At 40.4% G+C, this 18,914-nt stretch overlaps 1 protein-coding gene and 1 long non-coding RNA gene across 3 annotated transcripts in view; one reads left to right on the top strand and one right to left on the bottom strand.

The window, feature by feature from the left end:
• LOC5568761 (protein pinocchio) overlaps positions 1-18,914 on the top strand; it is a 140,681-nt gene that overhangs the window by 116,306 nt on the left and 5,461 nt on the right. For both annotated transcript variants that reach the window (XM_021845156.1, XM_001652497.2), the window contains one exon: positions 15,450-15,519. In XM_021845156.1, the coding sequence (XP_021700848.1) occupies positions 15,450-15,519 (70 nt within the window). The remainder of the gene's footprint in view (positions 1-15,449; positions 15,520-18,914) is intronic.
• On the bottom strand, positions 17,093-17,688 carry LOC110676610. The gene is made up of 2 exons (XR_002500561.1): positions 17,645-17,688; positions 17,093-17,574 (listed from the first exon to the last, which is right to left on the bottom strand). It is a non-coding gene; the product is annotated as an uncharacterized LOC110676610 (long non-coding RNA).

Here is an 18,914-nt window from a genome sequence, read left to right as displayed (position 1 = left end):
TGGAAATATGCAGTCAACATTTGGCCCAATAATATATCCCTCTCGAAGGGGTGAGTATGAGTCAATTTTCATACGTTTCTTATCCAGAGAAAAAAAAAAGAATTTCAAATAATGTTTCGGCATTTGCTAATGTACTACCTTTGAACGTTTTCTCAGGAACATATCACGCGTAACTTTTCAAAAGGAGCTCTGTAACAATAAGAGATTATCTCTTTGGGAAGTTTCTCACTATAGGTCGAAAGACAATGTCCTTGGTTAGAGTTTCACACAAAAAAAACGCGACAGAAAAGATTAATATGGCTTAGTTATTGATTAAAAAGAAAGTAAACAATGAGAGCCTCTCAATGTTAGATAGGTCCTTTTGAGAAGTTACGCAAGATATCAAATCAAATTACGAAAGTTGTTTAAAAATCAATCAGGACATACATATTTTTAGCCCAATCTCAACGACGACACCAAAATTAAAATTGGGCTTTAGGAACCTATTAGAACCGATTAGAAGAATTTCTGTTTACTTAGTATCAATGCAAATGTAAGTTTGTTTTTCGTGATGTAATCAATGTATTACCTTGGAAATAAGTGCAAAATTGGCAAAGTGGAATCAACTGTTGAATTTCTTATAATGAAACTCAGATTTAGGTAGATTCGCTTCACCGTGTATACATTCAAAAACGAACAGGTTCCTAGCTCGCTTTGATCGAACGGGAATTTCGACAGAAACTGCACCGGCTCGTTACTCTCGACCCCCCGTGTGTCCCTCCCTCAATTAGCATACCCCGCCTCATCCTGTCCAAATATTTCACGCAGTCGCATTAACTGCCGCCAATCGAACGAACAGCGCGAGAACAAACATTCGAAATCACGCGCCGCAACGCAACGCTTCACATCTCGCATTTCGCGCCGCTGACGCACGACTTGTTTTCAATGCGCCCGTCCCGTCGTCTGCAGTCATGTGATCGCGAACGAATATTTGGCTCAATGACGGGGTTTCCCGATCTGACTGGCTGACTCCCCCTTGTTTGTGTCTTCGTTCTTCTCCACCCTGTTTCCCCCTGAAACAATGCGCGGACTTTGTTCGGTGACCAATCGGAAACCGTCCGAATCCGGTACGATCGACTGCAGCCCGGACTCGGATCGGTTCCCACCGATGCTAACTCGATTCCCGCCCGTCAGCCCGCCGTAGGACACTTGGCGGTCCAATCAATTCCGATGAGTCCCCCAGGCCATCCTCATTTGTGGAGCACCACGGGAAGAAGTCGCTGATTGATTTACGGCCGGATAATTGAGTTTCCAGCAGTTGACACTGGCCTAAACCGGTCAAGTGCCGGTGCTAACTAACTTAAACCACTCGCATGTTGTGTCGTGCCCCTCGTGGAAGTGGCGGCGACATCGATGGCGGCGATCCTCGAGGCGATCTTCTGTTGCGTGGCGCTGCTGCCTGCCAACTGATTGGAATCAATTGGCAAATGGATGCCTCATTTATTGTGCGCTGGCTAAAGTGAATGGGCCCAACATTTGACACAAGTTATCTTTGGTTATCTTGTGACGTTAGTTAGATCGCGCGAAGTTTAAATTGGTTCTCAGACTCACAGAATTTGCAAGAAAAGAAATTGATAGAGCCTTTGTATCCTAATTTGAAATTATTTGCAGAAATGTTTGACGGTGAAATCGGCCTGAGTTTAGCGCTAATATTTGTCAGTTCCCATGGATGATGCAAGAAAGCTGAATTCTAGCGTCATCTAGAGTGAAAGTCATAAGTACAGGTTTTATTGCATTTATGTGTAGCTAAGTGCATGTCAACTAGAAAACGACAAAAGTATTTGCAAATCGGGCTTATGAAATCAGTTCCCAAAAAATAGCGCTTCCTGAAATCTAAGAATTCAGCAAATTTTACCATTATTTTGTGTTCTTTTCCAAAGATGTTTTAACGAATAAATCGTACATTATGCTTTAATTTTCGTTCTCGATACGGAAAAGTGAATTTCGATTACTAGGTAGATGCGATATGAAAATACAGTCGACTCTCCATAACTCGATATTCAATGGACCATCGACTTATAGAATTATCGAGTATAGAACATACCGATACCAAACATTTTATAATCAAAGGTTCAAATTTCGATATTTCCAATACTTTTATGATCACTTCTGCAAGCAAACAATATCATTTTTTATTTTTACTAAAAATTTATTTTTTTATTTTTATGTTTTTAAACTTTTATTACAACTTGCAAGTCCTTTATTCACGCCAAACCAGAAATGGTCCATGTCTCCCTGTATAAAAATGGTTTTTAGATAGATATCGAGTTATGGAGGGAAATTTTCCTCCCACGTGGCATCGACTAGTGGAGACATCGAGTTATAGAAATATCGACTTATGGAGCATGATGTATGGGAATTTGAAGGGACCGCAAAATCCATCGAGTTATAGAATATATCGAGTTATAGAACGTCGAGTTGTGGAGAGTCGACTGTAGTTTGTTTTAACTTGTAGATTGAGATTTATTACGGAATTGATTACACACATGGAAAGAAATTGTTTCGTTGCAGAAAACAACTAATAATTTCTAGCTCAAGTGAACGATGTCTATCTATCTTCTATTTATCTATCTATCGTCTTCTATATAAATCAAATTGAATGATGTTTGCATGTCACGAAATGGCTTAAGACCGGGTCATCGGATTTAAATAATTCTTTCACAGTTGAAGTCTTCCGGGAGTCCGATGTGTTCGTGCGTATAAAAAGTTTAGTAAAGTCTCCGGAATTGGCTTGGAAAGGGGTATCCAGTTTTTTACATATTCTGATTCTACGTGAAAAAATGAGCCAGTACCCAAAATTTCATAATTTTCTGATCGCTGGAACTATTTTTGAAACACGTTCAAAGTTAGTATGGAAATCGCTTACTACGGGACGATCTGTCATTGTGTAAATTGAAATGTCATTGAGTCTGCAGATTGAAATCTTCATTAATCATTTATAATGTCAAAATAAGTATATTGAAGTGCAATAAAATTGTGTTATGCTTACTATATGCTTTTTTGATTAAGTTACGAAAACCTGTAACTTTTTCATCGCTAAGCAACCCAAATCGGAAAACCTGTAGAAAACTAATCTGTCATTTTCATGGCATTTTTCAACAGCCTACTTGATGACAAAACGTAGTTTGTCCGAGTTACTAGGCATAACACAAAATTTATTTTCAGGGCAAGCAGTAATTAAGAAAAAAAACAAAACCATTACATTAAAGTTTGATTCCTTATAGAATCATACCAAACATTTCTCTAAGAATATTTTCAAACCTTTTTTTGGGAATTTCTCATAACAGTACTACAATACTATCAGGAATAGTATTGTCATGATTTTCTCTAGAAATTGCAAGACTAAATATTTTCATATCTTTGTCCAAAGATTAAGTTATTGCAAGGAATTCCCTTCAGAAAGTTTCCTAAAAAATGCTCAAAATTTCAGATACCTCAAGAAGCCAACTTAAAATTTTCCAATGACAATTACCAAAAAAAAAAAACTCAGAGATTCCATCAGCAATTCTTCCAGATTCTTTCAGATTTTTTTCGTGATAGCCCTAATTACTTCAGGAATATTATCCAGTGAGTGCTTCTTGCATCTATTTCCCTAGGGAATACTCCAAAATTGTCATTTAGAATCTCTTCAAAAATGCAACCAGTAACTTCTTCAGTAATGCGTTCAGAGATTGTTCAGGATTTCCTACAAAATTGTTTGTCAGGGTTCCTTTAACTTCAACTAGGAATTACTTTGAGGAGTTACTCCGGTGATTCCTCTTAAGATTTCTTCAGTATTTTTTCCAGTATTTTTTTGTTTAAGATAATTCTAAAGATAGTCTTCAAACATTTTTCCAGAAGTTCTGCCAGAGACTTCTACAGAGATATGTCGAGGATATTTTCAAGAAATTATTAGAGAAATTTTGAAAAATAATTCAGTAGCTTTTCTTTAAAAAAATCTAAAGTAATCCCTGATGAAACTTATGCTACTTGCACGAGGATTTCTGAAAGAACTCCTGGACTCTTAAGAAAGCTTTAGAAGATTTCTTAGCTATATGGCTTGGAATAATTGAAGAAAATAATAAAAAACAACGGAATCTATAAAGAAATTTATGTAGGAATGATTGAAGGAATTATCGGACGATTTTAAACCTTTGTGATTAATTTATATTGCTATGTGGTAACAAGAATGAATTGTACTCTTTATAAGTTGTTAATGTAACTCGTTAGATATGGGGACTTGACGATGAAGAGAAAGTATTTGTGATTTTGCATTAAATTTTTGTGGATTATCTTGGGTGAGTTTCTGAAGGAATCTTTGGAGGATCTCCAAGAGTAACATCTAAAGAAGTTTGTTTAAAAGCTGATATATTAGTGGAAAAATCTAAGGAGGAAATTCTAGGTCAATCTTTGGAAAAATATTTAAAGTAATCCCTGAGGAATCTGCTGTAGGTAGTAGCGTTGTAGTCCCCAAAAATTTCCTGGAGAAAATTCTGGAGAAACTTCTCTAAACACCCTTTTAAAATTCGGTGGAAGAATTTCTGGGAGAATCGGTAGAGGACTCTCAAGAAGAATTTCTGGATCCCATTACAGGGTTACAGGGATCCCTGTAGGAGTCCCTAAAAGTATTCCAGATAAAATCTTTGGAGAAATTACTAGTAAATTTGCTGAAGAACCGGAATTAAAAGTTGGAGCCAAGAAAATGAATTCGTGAGCCTTTCATAAGACTTGCAGAAATAAGTTTTAAAAAGCATAAATCCAGTTGATTATCATAAGAAAAAACTTTAAATACCATTTTGGTTAAAATCGAGACTTTCCATTAAAATGGAGACTTAAATATAAAAAGAGACTTGATATCAGCCATGTTATTTTGTATTTTTTTTACTACTGGACTGGGCTTCATAAGTAAGAAAATGCGAATAGAAGTTCGGGATTGCATCGAATCATGTTGGTGGCTTCAGAATACTTATTCTTTTTACTGTGAAGAATCAACCCGCTGTCGACACCGAATCGATTTGATGAAATCACGCACTTTTATTAGCGTTTCCGCACTTGTAAAAACTTCAGCGATAGTCCAGTGGTGAAAGAAATGCGCAATAATTTCACTCTGATTCAAACACAACAAATTCAGATTACCGAAATCAGTGACATTTGATGAGATTAGAACACCTGAGTAGGCTCGGAGGCTCAGCAAAGCTATTTTAAATATTGTTGACAGATGGTTTACTGAACTTCAGTGAAAAATCGATTAGCAATGAAAATTAAAGCTAATTTCGTAACCTTTGTAATGCTTTCGAATAAATCAACTACTGGAGCTGTCACTTTTCCGGACGAAAATATGTTCTGCTCAATTGATATGATCGGATTTATGATAAAATCTTTTTTAGCCATTGACTGCCCAATTCGCTTGAGTTGTGCACGAAAAAAGAGCTTTTTTTAAGGTACATGTACTCAGTAAATCATGCGACAGGTCTTGGATTAATAACCCGACAAAGCGTTGACTTTTTTTCCGATCAGGTAACGCCTAATTCATTATAAAGCAATTGTTAAAAAAAAAAGTTTAAAAACATGGGTTTGAATTCCAACATTGACACTTTTGAGCAACTTTGACGTTTATTTCGTTGGCAAAAAACTAACTTCGAAAGGTACACAGAAAACACAATTCACTCAAAATTTATGTTTAGATCTTGGGGTGTGACAAAAACTGTAAAATCAAAAGTAAATATGTTTTAATGCTAAATCAACCTAAGCATTTGAGAAATTAATAAACTTTTGTTTCTAGAGCATGCTGAAGCGTTTGTTACAAATATTCAAATAGGACTTAAGGATCATATTTTTTCGCAAGAAAGTATAAAATTCCGTTACTGTTTCAGTTGTCAAACATACTTTGGCAATTAGCAAACATTTTACTTCTGTGCTTCACTTTTCAGGCTAGCACGGGGCTTATCTCACAATTTCGAAATTCCCCGGTCCCGCACAATCCTCCGACAAAGTAACGCACGCGCCGCCGTTCCAATTTTCCATCTTTCCACACGGTAATCCATGACCTAAGCAGTGCCCCTGGCTCGTACGTTCCCACATAGTGGAAGTTCTGTTTGTTTGTCTAGCTTGGAACCGGGCCCGTGTGTTGACACCGGGTTCATCCGGGGTCCATCGTGCCAAATTTGCCCACTATTGGCGAGGACACCGTTTGTGATCGTCGTCGTCGACTTTACCGGAGGAACAACAGGTTAATCGTATTCTCCTCGTGCTTGCGTTTGAGCGGCCTGCTTCGATCGCACCGCGCACCACCATTAACGTCAAATGAATCCAATTAAAGTGGCGATCGTTCGCCTGTAAAACCGTTTGGCTATTGTTTCAATTGAAGCGAGAAGCGCACGCATTTGCTACCAAGCAACAGCGCTACTGAAAGTGAAACTTCGCTCCATTTGAATTCATTAAAATGCGAGCGCACTTGGTTTTGGATTTGAATGAGCAGCGTTATCGCTCTTAGTGGCGCCCCTGGAGCAAAAATGGCGCCATGAGATGGCAGCACTGCGGGATTGAGCTAATTGAGTTGTATGTTTTCATTGAGTCAATTAGCGATTTGTTGAGCTTTAGATTTTCTGTGGAAAATATGATCTTTAAAGACTGGTATTATTGAATGGCATTCATTTGACACCGTATCAAAGCAGTGGCGCCACCATATATGACATTTTTTACTGTGACTGTTTTGCTGTTCTGTCAAACGAACAAGACTGCATTTGCATTATCTATGCTTCTTATGATCCACTACCGAAGTAATTTTGACATCTGATCCAATAGGAGGAATCTGTCAGTTTTCCATGCGCCAGATTGCAACATTTATGTCATGCTCAAACAAAAGTCTTGGAAAGTGTAACAGTTCACTAAAACCAGGTCAATAGTAAGGCATTCGTGCGCTGTTTTTGCGCAAGCCTTCGGTAAGAATTTATGACATATAAAAATTCCAGCACATCGATAACTCATACATGAAATGAAACATTTCCATGTTCAAACGAAGATTACCCTTTATCTAATCTACAGCCTGAGAACTATCACGTTCCTCCGCCTCCGTCGTCGTGGTCGATTGAAATGTCATTCAACTCCCGAGCATGGCGAGCGAACAAAACAGGCCTAGAAAATTGATGGCGCCCTCTATTTTGACCGTCAAACACGCGATCCTTGACACGCTTATAACGGGGAATGATTGGCGCCTTCCACTTCAATCGATTTCTATTGACTATTTGTTTGGTGCTTTGGGTTCGCAATTTCAGTTCGCTCCACATTACTATGGCTTGGATATTACTTACCTATTCGAGGAAATCAGTGATGTCAATCACCAACCTGTCAAATCAGGAATTGACAGATTAATTCAAATATGATAAATATTGGAAGAGCACTAATTTTCGATCAACAGTTTCCAGGCAGCCATGCAAATTCGTATGACCGGGTCGATCCTAAAACTGGAGCTCTTACCCTAATAAATATCGTTACTGCCGACAATCAGAGCTAAACTATTCCGTCTTTTCTGACAGTAGTTTATGTGCTATTTGTTGAATCAATAACCGACCAAAATAAACAAACTTGCAAACAATAATAAAACTGTAAGCTTTGTTCTGCAGACTCTTGACGCAAACTATCGCATGTCACGAGTTCTGAAATAGACTTTCACTATCTGCCATTGATCGCCCAGGTATATTTCGTAACTGTCCTAAACCTTAACCGTAGCAGTAATTGCATTAGACCACGCGTCTCTTTCTTCGCTGTTTTCTGTTCATGAAACGCTAGTCAGGCGACCGTCCTACTAAGGGAACAGAGCTGACGTTTTCCAATTAGGCAACTCTTCGCAACCTGTTGCCATTTACAAGTTCGCAAAAGGAAGTCGTCATCGGCGATGTAGGCCTATGCCTACCTATATCGACCACTGTCAGTCGTCGGTCAGAGTCAACTTATGGTAGTATGATTTATGTAACACTGTTGCCTTAGTGCCCACTTGCATCTTGAAACGCCTTGCACTGTTGACAACTTCATCGTTGGCCTCGGAAACGAGACAAATGAGAAAGCAATGCTAATTGAAATATCCATGGATTTTATAATTAAAGTACTTACTTTTTTCCGGTATTTTTTTGTCCATATTATTTTTGTTATTTTTTCGTTGTTTCGATCGTTGACAGCTCGATTTCCATCTCATACACGCATATACGGGGCCTGATTGTTTCACCTTGCCTTTCACATATGGCATATTCTCCTATGAATGAATCATAGGAGAGATCTGTTTAAATTGGAATATAATGTAATGCTTATTTATGTAGGCACCCTAGTTTCGTGCATTACTTGATAGATATTTGTACTTAAATTCGGTATTTTCTCAATCATTCTGCTACTGTCGCACCCCTTGTCCACGCTGATCACGCGCTTCCCTGATGGTGGATGAGGAAGCTCAGCTCTGTGCACTATCTATCCAAACGTACACGGAATGCACACGACCGGCAGTCGTGATTTTTTGATTCAATGAATTGAGATTTATTGGTGCAATCAAGAGCACCCGAGGATCAGACTATCTACTGTCGTCCATCCAGCATAAACTGGATCGCATCTTGTCTCATAGAGCATTATGCGGCGAGCTGCAACTTCAAAAGTCTTTGAGCCGGTTCGTAGACGTGCAGATTAGAGCGTAGCTACATTATATCATCTCCAGGTTGATTGGTTGACTCTAGTTTAATGGGTTCGCTTGAGAGCGAAATTATTTCCTGCAATAAAATTGGTTAAACAAGAACTGGAAATAGCAATGTATGTGTCGGTGGGGGCCCAGATAGCCGTAGCGGGAAACGCGCAGCTATTCAGCATGACCAAGCTGAGGGTCGTGGGTTCGAATCCCACCGGTCGAGGATCTTTTTGGGTTGGAAATTATAGAGTATCTCCGTACCTGCCACACGATATACACATGCAAGAATGGTCATTGGCATAGTAAGCTCTCAGTGAATAACTGGGGAAGTGCTCATAAGAACACTAAGCTGAGAAACAGGCTCTGTCCCAGTGGGAACGTAACGCCAGAAAGAATAAGTGTCGGTAGGAAAGGAGAAAAGTTTCATTTTGATTTATTATGGATAGTCAACGAAACTACATCTAGCCCTGTGAGTAAGGCGTCCAGATACCAATCTGGAAACGTCTAGATCGATTCCCGCTCCAGTCAAGGATCTACTCATAAGAATATGAATTTCAAGTAGTAGGCCAAGTTTCAGTGAGAAGCTACATGCAAAGACAAAATGAAGACGTAGTAGGCGAGCTCAAACTGGAACCTTTTCTAGTAATATAATCGGTCCCTCGGTATCCAATTTTGACTGATCGCAGTACCCCATTTTTAGCATTCTAAATTTTACTTTACTACTTCACACGCCATGAGTTTCTGGGCAGATATTCGGAACTTAAAGGACTTCATTCACCTTTGGTACAAGTTTGATTTCTTAACTGAAAATGCAGCGATTGTCAAAACTGCTGTACTCAATACTTTCTCCCGAAGGGTCTGTGTTCATATCTACAAGTCGACGCAAAAACATCCTCGCCGATAATTCGTGCGCAGCAGCCTCCGCTACAACTCCATCATCTCATTTAATCTTCATTCAGCTGTTCTCAGCCGACTCGTAAGCTAGATTCTTCAAATACTCAGTATTTTGTTTGCAAACAACCTCCACATGCATCGACCGCGTGATACAAGGTCGACCACAGGTCCACAACAGTAATTTGCGCGCACGCCATCGTGCGTTGAACGATAAGGCCTGCAGTACACCTGTTGACCCGATCCGAATTACCTACTTACCTTTTGTTTTCGCGACCGCTGATAGCGCCCATCGTATGATGCAATCCCACGTGAACCTGTAGATAGATAGTAGCTAGCTACTCCCATAACCCATGATGAATCGGCATAAACAATTTGATGGACAGTCGACGGCTGCGGCTCGTCCCATTGATAAGGTTCTCTCGCGCGCGGCTCTGTCTCTCCGTCGCCGTTTAACGATCAGCTGACTTCGGGATGACCGACAGTTCTTGGGTACAGAGCCTCGAGAACACACCCCCTTTGAGTGTTCGACTTCTGCTCCCGTGGATCTGTTGCCAGGTCATCCGTCATCTTCTTGGTTGTCTTCGTCATTCGGGAAGAATAATCACTTTGTTTAACGGGATTTCATGGGGCTTTCCTGTTGTGGAGATTCTCAGCAGCTCATCACTTGACCGATGGGCTGTAAATGTAATCTGTAAACGGCTCAAAGCTCGGTGCATTCCGCGTGCACGACCCGCCTACTCTGATTCCACCGCGCCATAATCAATGTACTCAGCGTAGACCACGTTCGATTGGCATGGCTTGCTGCGTGGCCCTCTAGTGTCTCGATAACGCGGCAATGGTTAGTCTAGACGAGGTCGGCTTGACCTTGTTTGCCGTTTAATGTTCCCATGTGATTCCCCCTACTACTACTCAAGAAGCACGCATTAATTGATGCGACTGTGGCGCCGCTCTAGATTGGGATAATCCGCAAACATTTCCTCACCACAAACTACGCTGCGAATGCTTCTGGTGGATGGGGGTTATCGTTGTCGTCGCGCCGCTTCTGGATGATTGTGTGAACGAACGCAAAGTTCCGCTTGACGAACGACAGCGGCGACGCAATCGCACTAGGTTCGGAACGAAAAGAAAACTAGAGTTAACTGTTTATAACTCGATATTCCGTTTCTCGAATACGACTTAGAGAATTATGGTGAAAGTAGGCTTTCATGGCTACCTCGATGGTTGTTTGAACAGTAGTTGTACAGGTTTTGGGTTCTAGAACTCGATTACCCCTTCAATATCGAATTATGGAGAGTTCACTGTATAAGATACAACGCCGGCGACGACTACGACGATATTGCGGGGCGATAGTTGGAGTTACTCAATGGTGGCATTGTGCAATGTAAACAACCGGGTTGCCGCCTATATCTTAGCTCTAACGAGGGATTATATTCGATTTGACGAACGAACGAACGATTCGATTCGATGATTATTGGCCGTACTTGACTAACGATTATTGCTTCTCTCAGTTTGCCGTACAAGTAGGCGGTTTTCACGTCGAAGTGCTTCAACGTCATTTTTCTGCTACTCGCCAAAGCTAGAAGAGCTCGAAGAGTTGTGTACCTGGTCACCGGAGCGAAAACTTCATCAAAATCTTCCCCGTACTTCTGGGAGTACCCTTGGGCTACCAGCCGGGCCTTGTACTTGGTTTTGTCTGTGGTCTAAATTTGTTTACGTTTGTGTACCTAATTGCGATCCAATAATTTCGTAGTTTTCGACGCGTTTGGCATCGTATTTATTTTGTACTTCGTTCAGAATCGACGTGGAATTACCTCGTGTATTTGAAAATCGTGGAGTTCGTTTGAGTTTCGAACAATTTCTCGAGATTTTACGTTCTGAAATCCTTACCGTATAGTTTCACCACGACAATGGCTTCCTGTTGTTTTGCATGCAGTAACGATCTCGTCCAAGAAGAAGAGATCGTCTGTAAAGGTTTCTGCAAGTCAACCTTCCATCTCCGATGTGTACACCTCAGTCCGGAGATTCGCACAGTGATCCAGTCTAACTCTCAGCTGTACTGGATGTGCTCGGCTTGCACGAAGATGATGAAAAACGCAACGTTTCGACAGGCTATTGCATCCACGAATGAGGCTATGCTACACCTTGAAGTGCAGCAAAACAAAGTGTTGGAAGAGCTAAGATCTGAGATTAAGCAAAATACAGCGAAAATCAACTCAATACTTAGCCTGACACCACGCACTCCTAAACGCGTAGGTGAATTCCATTTTTCATCTCAACTTGCCAAACGGAACAGAACCGATGGTAGTAGCTCTGTAAATAGGCTATCTACACGTGATGAACAGGTAGGAAGTAAAGATGATGATCCGAGCATAGTGGTGCCCTTGGCAACCCAAGTGCAAAAATGTTGGTTATATCTTTCGCAATTTGATCCTAAAGCTACTACCGATGATATTGTTCGATTAGTGAAACGTAATTTGGAGACTGAATCAGATGTGCAAGTGGTAAAACTTGTTCCGAAGGGACGAAGAATTGAGGATCTTTCGTTCGTTTCCTTCAAGGTGGGAATTGAGATGGATTTGAGAGAAAAGGCACTGTTGGCCACGTCGTGGCAAAAAGGAATATATTTCCGAGAATTTGAATTCTCGCGGTCGGCTCGCCCTGATGTCTTTCGTTTCGAACCTTAGCTCTAGTCATTCATTTGCGCCAATATCACCGACTTTACACTCTCCGATCCCGTCTCCCGCTCGAAAGCCTGTAAGGAAAAATGATTATAATGTCCACTCTGTCGACGAAATACGCATATACTACCAGAACATGAACAGTATCCGTAGTAGCGGCCGACTTCAGTCCGTTTTCTTGTCGTCCGTCGAGAATGACTACGATGTTTACGTATTCTGTGAAACGAATTTGGATGCGTCAATAACGAATGGAATGATATTTCATGAATCATTTGTTACCTACCGATGTGATCGTTCGCCGTTGAATGCCGATAAGCCATCCGGAGGGGGTGTTCTCATCTCCGTAAGAGCCACTCTTCCGAGTTGTATTATTAATGAGTCATCCTGCAATGAAGAAGTCTCAGTAAGAATCTCCATTGGAAAGACCGACATCGTCTTGTGTTGCATTTACTTACCTCCCGATGCGAGTCTAGCACGATACTCGTCACACTGCGACAGCGTTCGTAAACTGGTCGATACAGCAAGCCCTGAAAGCAAAGTTATTGTAATTGGTGACTTTAATCTGAAAAACACCATTTGGTACCGTGAGAACGAAAACGATCTGCATCTCTTACCACTGCAAGTCCGCACACCGGAGGAAACTGCTATTGTTGATGAACTGACTGCCTGTGCACTGGTTCAAGTGTGTGGTATTCCGAATCAAAACAATCGTTTCCTCGATCTAACATTTACGAACGACGATGAATGTTGTCAAATGGACTTGTGTGAGCCCCTACTCCACAACGAAACTCATCATAATGCTATGTCACTCACCGTTAACTACAACAAACTTACCTATGATAAATCTGCACTGCACAGTCAACCAACACGACTTAAATTGGACCTCAAGAGATGTGATTACGCTGATATTGTGCAAGAGCTCTTAACCGTCAATTGGGATGATATTTTCATTGAATACGAAACGTTTGACGCAGCACAATTGAATGCATCCATCGACTCAATGGTTAGCTACTTACACAGGTTTGAAATGTTTGATGAATTAGGAAATGGTGTACATCGTGTGAACAATGCTGTCGACTTTAATGTGTTAGCATTTTATGCTACCATCTATGAAGTTTTTTCAAGACATTGCCGTGTCGTTAACAGTAAAAGAGGTGGCCCAGTCTACCCCGAGTGGTTCGACTCCGAAACTGTACAACTGTTAAAGATTAAGAACAAGCTGCACAACAAGTTCCGGCGGAGCAAATCGATCCGTGATGAGGATGCGTACAGACAAGCATTGCGAGAGTTTAAAACGAAGCAACGTTCCCAGTATGCGGCATATATGGATGAATTGCAATTTAACATTCAGGCTAATCCAAAAGTGTTTTGGAAATATGTCAGCAAAAAACGGCGTGATACTGGAATCCCAGTTAATGTTACGTACAAATCGACGAATGCTGATTGCATCGAACGTGCAGCTGAGTTGTTTGCCGAATACTTCACTGCAGTTTACTCCGAACGAAATGAGATTCAAGTACCTGTATATCCCCGTGCGGAAGAGCGGTTACCTGAAATAGCCCTGTCTTTGGACGAAGTGTGTTTAAAAATGCAAACGTTAGATGTTTCCAAAGCTAGCGGTCCCGATGGTATTCCGAATATTTGTATCAAAAGTTGCGTCGAAGCGTTCGCACTTCCTTTACACAAATTGTTTAATTTGTCTCTTTCTTGTGGCTATTTCCCGGCGCTGTGGAAGATCTCGCACATTGTTCCGGTTCATAAAAAGGGTTCCAAGTTGCCTGTGGAAAATTACCGTGGAATAGCCATTCTATCCGCAATACCGAAAATGTTTGAAAGCCTAATCTATGACCAGCTTTATTCATGGATTGAACCGCGTATTTCATCATGTCAACATGGGTTCTTGAAAAAGCGCTCTACGACCACGAATCTGGCTGAATGTGTGTCTCGAACTTCCCAGTGGATGATGGATGGACTACAAGTGGACACAATATATACAGACATGTCTAAAGCGTTCGATGTCATTAACATTAATGCCATCCTATCAGTTTTGGGAAAACACGGCATTGAAGATCGAATTCTCAGCTGGCTTCGTACTTATTTGGAAAATCGGACCCAATACGTTAAGCTACACCAAACGAGATCGAAATCATTTTCTGTTGATTCCGGGGTGCCTCAAGGTAGCCATTTGGGCCCTTTGCTCTTCATCCTTGTCATGAATGAATTGCCTAGTTACCTCGATGGAGTCTACATCCTCATTTACGCCGATGATGTCAAAATATTCATTCCTATAAGTTGTTTGAAGGATTGTCGGAATCTACAACGAAATATTGAGCTGTTCTCCAACTTTTGTATGCAGTTTGGTCTAAAGGTCAATGTTTCTAAATGCAACGTGGTGTCTTTCTCTAGAAAGCCTAATACAATCCACTATGACTATCGAATGAGTGCAGATGTCATACATCGATCGTTTTGTGTGAACGACTTGGGCGTGGACCTCGATAGTGAACTATCCTTTACTAAACATATTGACAAGGTAATCGCAAAAGCTAATGCCATGTTTGGAATGATTAGACGGCTTGGACAGGAATTCGATGATCCGTACACAATAATTTCTCTCTACGTTGGATTAGTTCGTTCGATTATTGAGTATGCTGGAATAGTTTGGCAGCCATATTACGAAACCCATAAGACAAGAATCGAAAGTGTACAGAAAAAGTTTGTTAGGTTTGCACTCCGGAACCTTGGGTGGAGAGACGTTTTGCCGGATTATAAATCATTATGCACACTTGTTGGAATTGATTCGCTCGAAATTAGAAGAAAAACGGCTGACGCTTTGTTCCTAAAGGATATAATTGATGGTAGATATAATTCTCAATACCTAGCAGGGCAGATTTCATTATATGAGGGTAGAACAGGTTTAAGATTAACAAGGCCGTTTCAAATTCCAAATAGAGTTCAAAACTATGCTAGGAATGAACCTATATATCGTATGATGTCGTTTTATAATGCAAACCGTGATTGTTTAAATGTTGAAATGTCCAAAGAACAAATTAAGTATGTAATAAGATTTAATTTTTAGTTGTATTGACGGAAGAACATTGTAATTAGTTTAAGATAATGGGCAAATGCCTACAGTCACAATAAATCAAATCAAATCAAATCAAATCAAATCAATTCTCTATTCTTTTCCATTGCAGTTCAACCATCCACGATGTCGGTTGCTAGCGTACAAGCCCCCCATCTGGCCGAACTGTGTTCGTCGCTAAGGTAGGTTACTGCGATTGGTTGTTCATTGGGCGTAAGAAAAATGGATCTCGATGGATTGATGAAACTCTCGAGTCCTGAAAGATGTCAATGACACTGTAATTAAAGTAGGCTTCTGATTAACGACCGGTACTTCAGTGTGAAAGTCAGAATCGACTTTCTACCCATCTATATAATCAAAGACGAATACAGATATAAGTATCACTTCTAGTACTACATTCGGTCCCTTAATACAACAATTCTCACCAAAGTTTGACAAATCGCAATACACTTTTCACAGCATTCTAAATTTTGCTCTACTACCTCATGTGACATAAAATTTTAAGCAACTGCACGGGACATGGATGTCTTTGTTTCATTTATGGTCGTTGAATCGTGGCCTACTTTGTATGACAGTTCAAAAACTTGCACAGAATTCTCGTAGGATAATTTGGAAACTCCAACAATCTAATCACTCAAAATGTGTCAAAATTAAACAAAAATGTAAACTTAACAAAGGATAAACGTACTTAAAAATTAGCCGGATTTCCAGTGAATCATACTTAATTGCGCACAACGAATTTTTAAGAATACAGAACACTCGATGTTTACGGATCTTGTTTACATCAAAGTCATCTGAACCGAAAATAGATTATCGAGAATCTGATCTTCGGTCGTGTACTACACCAATATCAATATTTCGAAAGCAATAAGATTCGACGACTGTAGATAAAAACAATGGGTTGTTTGTCATTGTCAGCCGAAAAAAAAATGTGACGGACAGCGTTCTGCAATCGTCGTCGCGTGTTCTGCTTACGCAGCTGATAAACTTTGACACGCTGTAAATCATGCATTGCATTTCCCGGGGGCGGACGAATTCCGTTCGAAGGAGTGTATACAATCCAGACATAAACATTTGCGGTTTATTTACGGCAATGAATGTTAAAACTAGCACCCCCTTTTGTAGGCGGATACGGTGCTCTGTACCCGATGGTGAATCATGACTGGCTGTGAAAATTTTCGTGAGAATAAACTGAATGGCGTGAATGAACGATGAAGTTTACAGTATTACCGAACATTTACAAACGAGTTTCGGTGATGAGTAATGCGCACAGTGTGCAATGGGGTGACTAAGTTAGGACAGTTTTATGAATGAACCAAGGCTAGCGGTATGCAACCCACTCATCGATGTGCGACATGGATTTCGATGAAGTGTAAAGATGACAAATAGAGCGCCATCTATGTCAAAATTGGAACAGCGATGAACTACTGTCAATGAATAAGAGACCTGTTAAAACTAGGACGTAATAGTCGGGCTCAAATTAAGTGCCGTTTTTAGTATTAAATTTGGACGTACTGTTAGAGATTCTTTAGGTTGGGAACCTCTATTGTCCCCAACCGGGCTTTTTCCTAAGCCTCAGGGTCGTTTTAAATTGCTCCAAGAGGAAATTGGGGATTTGGGCGGAAAAACTTCCCTTTAAAAAAAAACACTAAACGTAGTCCTACGTCAAAAATTCGTTGTCAAGGTGAACCAAACTGGTAATTAGGAAATGGCGGAAAATAGCAGGGAGTAGTCGTTCAAATAAGAGAATAGCCGTTCATATTTACAAAGTTCAAGTTATAATTTCATGCATTTTGGGATTGTTTTAAACAGGAGGGGAATTTGTATACGGGTTTACACACCTTTTAACACTTCAGCTTGGTTACGGTGGAGGTGACCATTGCTGCGTTTGCTGAACTGCCAACCTTCTGGACAGCGGAGGGGAAGATTCTGACGGCCGTTCTTCAAATCCAGAAGGTCTTTAACACCGGCACACAAACTCTCAAGCTGGTCGGTGGCGTGCCCGTTCAACACCAGCAAAAGGGTTGCTCTGCTCACGGTTGGTTCCGGATGGCGATGGCTTGAAGATGGCTGAACCGTGGGCAATCCGGCTGGTCCCAATAGTGGTACACCAAACGCGATCTGGGCCGTCTCCCTTCCGCAGACGCTGGTCGGGAATCCTCACGGCCGTTCGGAAATCCACTTCTCACTTCACACTCACTTATTTAAGGACGAACAGCCTTTTTTCCAGGCGTTCACTGGATTGGGAGAAGAAATAAAAAAACGAGTAAAATCGCGCAGCCACCACTTGGTGCAAAAATTGTTCACCTTCTAGAGACCGTTTGTCTGTTGACAAACGGTTTTATTCCATCGCTGCTTTCGATTTGCTACCAACGTCGTGACAGTTGTCGCTGGTAGCGGTGGTGTGTCGTAGTAGAATGGGAATAGGGATGGTAGTAGAATGGGAATAGGGATGGGGATGTTCATGTAGGAGTGCATAAATTCGATATTTCTTCATATTCAATTTCAGTGTATATAATTCTTTAGTATTTAAATTTTGAAATAATTATTTTAAGCAGCCGTAATTTATAATAAAAATGATAATAGTAATAATAATAGTAGTAATAAGAAAAATAATAATGATGATAGGGATAATAATAAAAGTAATAATTAGAACAATAAGAATAATAATAATAATAATAATGTACAAAAAAAACTATTTACAGGGAATATTTACAAAAAAAACAAATGTAACCATTTTGAGAGGTTACAGTACAGTAATCAAATTTGACAAATCCCAGTTCACTTCCCTTAGCTTTCTAGAATTTGTTCTATTACTTCATAAGCCTTGAAGTTTCGAACAAAAATTCGGGAGTCGAAAATCTTAGCTTTGTCGCTGGTACAGAGGTTAAATTCTGACAAAATTGAGAGAATCTCTCACTTATCACTCTCTGTCACAATTATGATACGCAACACATCGTGAGAGTCTGTTTATCGTCTACTGCTACAACTCTGATTATATCGTATATCGGGTGAATAACAGTGCATGATAAAACCCATCTGAACAAGCTCTAAACCTAGGGGCACTATTGCGATAGGATGTTCAGGGACTGTTTATCATGCCAGTCAAGTAATACCGTACACCCCCGTAATTTAAACGGTATCTCATGCAAACCATCGGGGTTCATTTTTAATTTGAACATCTAGTCGCCCTAGAAACGTGTTTCTGGTTACCTCTTTCACTGTTTTGTTTTGATTCTGCGATCCGTTCCACAGCGTTCCATTCCACTTTACTCCGTTCCATGAGCTAAATGACGTTTAAACCATTTTTAATCTGAACGATGTGCAAATTAGCGGGGTAAAATTAAAAAGTGTTCAGATTGAATGTGGTCAAACCAACGGGGGTACCCGGTATAGTCCGAGTTACTGGGTCATCAACAGACGGTGAAAAATGCCAGTTTCGACATCGCTATCTATGAATGAGTCAATTCTTGAAATTTCAACTGATCCTTAAGTTACATGTAAACTCGGACTGAAGAGACTTAGTGGATAAGACAAATTCGGATTAATTAACATGTTTTGTTGTCTGGTAAAAAAT

Source organism: Aedes aegypti, chromosome 2, assembly GCF_002204515.2.
Source record: "Aedes aegypti strain LVP_AGWG chromosome 2, AaegL5.0 Primary Assembly, whole genome shotgun sequence".
In the NCBI taxonomy this organism is placed as follows: Eukaryota; Metazoa; Arthropoda; class Insecta; order Diptera; family Culicidae; genus Aedes; species Aedes aegypti.
This window is presented reverse-complemented; position numbering and strand designations above follow the sequence as displayed.